This window comes from Sinocyclocheilus rhinocerous, unplaced genomic scaffold (genome assembly GCF_001515625.1).
Source record: "Sinocyclocheilus rhinocerous isolate Xijiao unplaced genomic scaffold, SAMN03320098_v1.1 scaffold984, whole genome shotgun sequence".
NCBI lineage: Eukaryota > Metazoa > Chordata > Actinopteri > Cypriniformes > Cyprinidae > Sinocyclocheilus > Sinocyclocheilus rhinocerous.
This window is the reverse complement of record NW_015643603.1, coordinates 491,216-492,920: the sequence shown is the minus strand read 5'-3', so window position 1 is coordinate 492,920 and position 1,705 is coordinate 491,216. Positions and strand designations below refer to the sequence as shown.

The 1,705-nt window shown below is 34.5% G+C and overlaps 1 protein-coding gene across 1 annotated transcript in view; it reads left to right on the top strand.

Moving 5' to 3' along the window:
* LOC107757502 (F-BAR domain only protein 2-like) overlaps positions 1-1,705 on the top strand; it is a 35,010-nt gene that overhangs the window by 28,859 nt on the left and 4,446 nt on the right. The window contains exons 25-26 of the mRNA XM_016574989.1: positions 280-479; positions 1,049-1,113. Coding sequence (XP_016430475.1) covers positions 280-479; positions 1,049-1,113 — 265 coding nt within the window. The remainder of the gene's footprint in view (positions 1-279; positions 480-1,048; positions 1,114-1,705) is intronic.

Here is a 1,705-nt window from a genome sequence, read left to right as displayed (position 1 = left end):
ATATATATATATATATATATATACATATATACATACACCTTGCTACGTGTACTGCGTTAGGCTAACCGAGACTTGTCATTTGCATTTATATATTGTTGCTCTTTTGTTAGTTTTGACTGCTTTTATTTTATTTTATTTTATTTTATTTGTAAGTCGCTTTGGATAAAAGCATCTGCTAAATGACTAAATGTAAATGTAATGTAAATGTAAATCAGGTTGGTGATAACTAAGCCATGGTCTTTAGGTGGTGAGCAAAGATCTTTTGGCCGTCTTTCTCAGGTATGTTCAAATGGGATTCAGTCAACACCTCTGAACCTTGTGGTGTACTGGAAATGCACTCCTAGTACTACAGACCTGCGAGTGGACTATCGATACAACCCAGAGGCCATGCAGCCCCCCGCAGCACTCACAAATGTACAGGTGTTAGTGCCCGTCAATGGAGACGTCACAAACATGCAGTCACTCCCCAATGCCATTTGGTGAGTTGGAGGGAGTAGGCACACAAACATACAAACACACAATATATCTTGTGGAACAAAAACACTGCTGTATGGACCTAATTATTGTAATATTAAGTTATTTACAAAATATACACTACTGTTCAAACGTTTGAACAGTATATTATCACATTTTAAAAATAATTGTTTTCTATTTTAATATTTTAAAATGTAATTTATTCCTGTGATGCCGAAACTGAATTTTCATCAGCAATTGCTCGTCTTCAGTGTCACATGATCCTTCAGAAATCATTCTAAAATGCTGAATGACGCTCAAGAAACATTTCTTATTATTATCAATGTTGAAAACAGTTGTGCTACTTAATATTTTGTGGAAACCATGATACATTTTTTTTTTCAGGATACTTTGATAAATAGAAAGTGTTAGTCTTTAGTATCACTATTGATCAATTGAATGCATCCTTGCTTCATAAAAGTATTAATTTCTTTAAAAAAAGAAAAAAACTCTTACTGACCCCAAACTGTTGAACGGCAGTGTATGCATAATCCTACAATCACTTTAACTATATGATTGTTATTGTTTTAATTAGGAATGCAGAACAGAGCAAGTCATTTTGGAAAGTGAGTGACATCTCTGACAAGTCTGAAAATGAAGGTAAGAACATATACAGTCAAAACAAGGTTTTTTGATTAACTGCAGCGTATCATTAAGTAGCATTTTGGTGTGTACATGAACCTATTTAAATGGGTCATATCATTAAAGTGAATTTTCCATGATCGTTTGTAATAAAAGTTCTTTGTACCATGTGCAATATAAACATACTGTACCTTTGTGGAGGTTTAAAAAACAGTTTTAGAAAAACACCTCATTCTGTACTTCTGTACATTCTGTACGAATCCAGTCGGAGTTATATTAAAAATTGTCTTTGATCATTGCAGTCAGCAGGTGTTGCATGCATCAGTCCAAAAGAAGTTAAATAAAAAGCATTTACCCATCCATAAAAAAAAAAAGTGTCTCACACGGCTCCGGGGGGTGAACAAAGGCCTCCTGTAGTGAATCGATGCGTTTTTGTAAGAAAAATATCCAACAGTTGTACACAGAAGCATATAACCTCATACGTCATTCCCCCGGAACTGCTTCTGTTTACAACAGTGAGCGCAAGCTAGATTCAAGTTATTATTACGTTTTGAATATGGATATTTTTCTTACAAAAACGCATCGATTCGCTACAGAGAAGGCCTTTGTT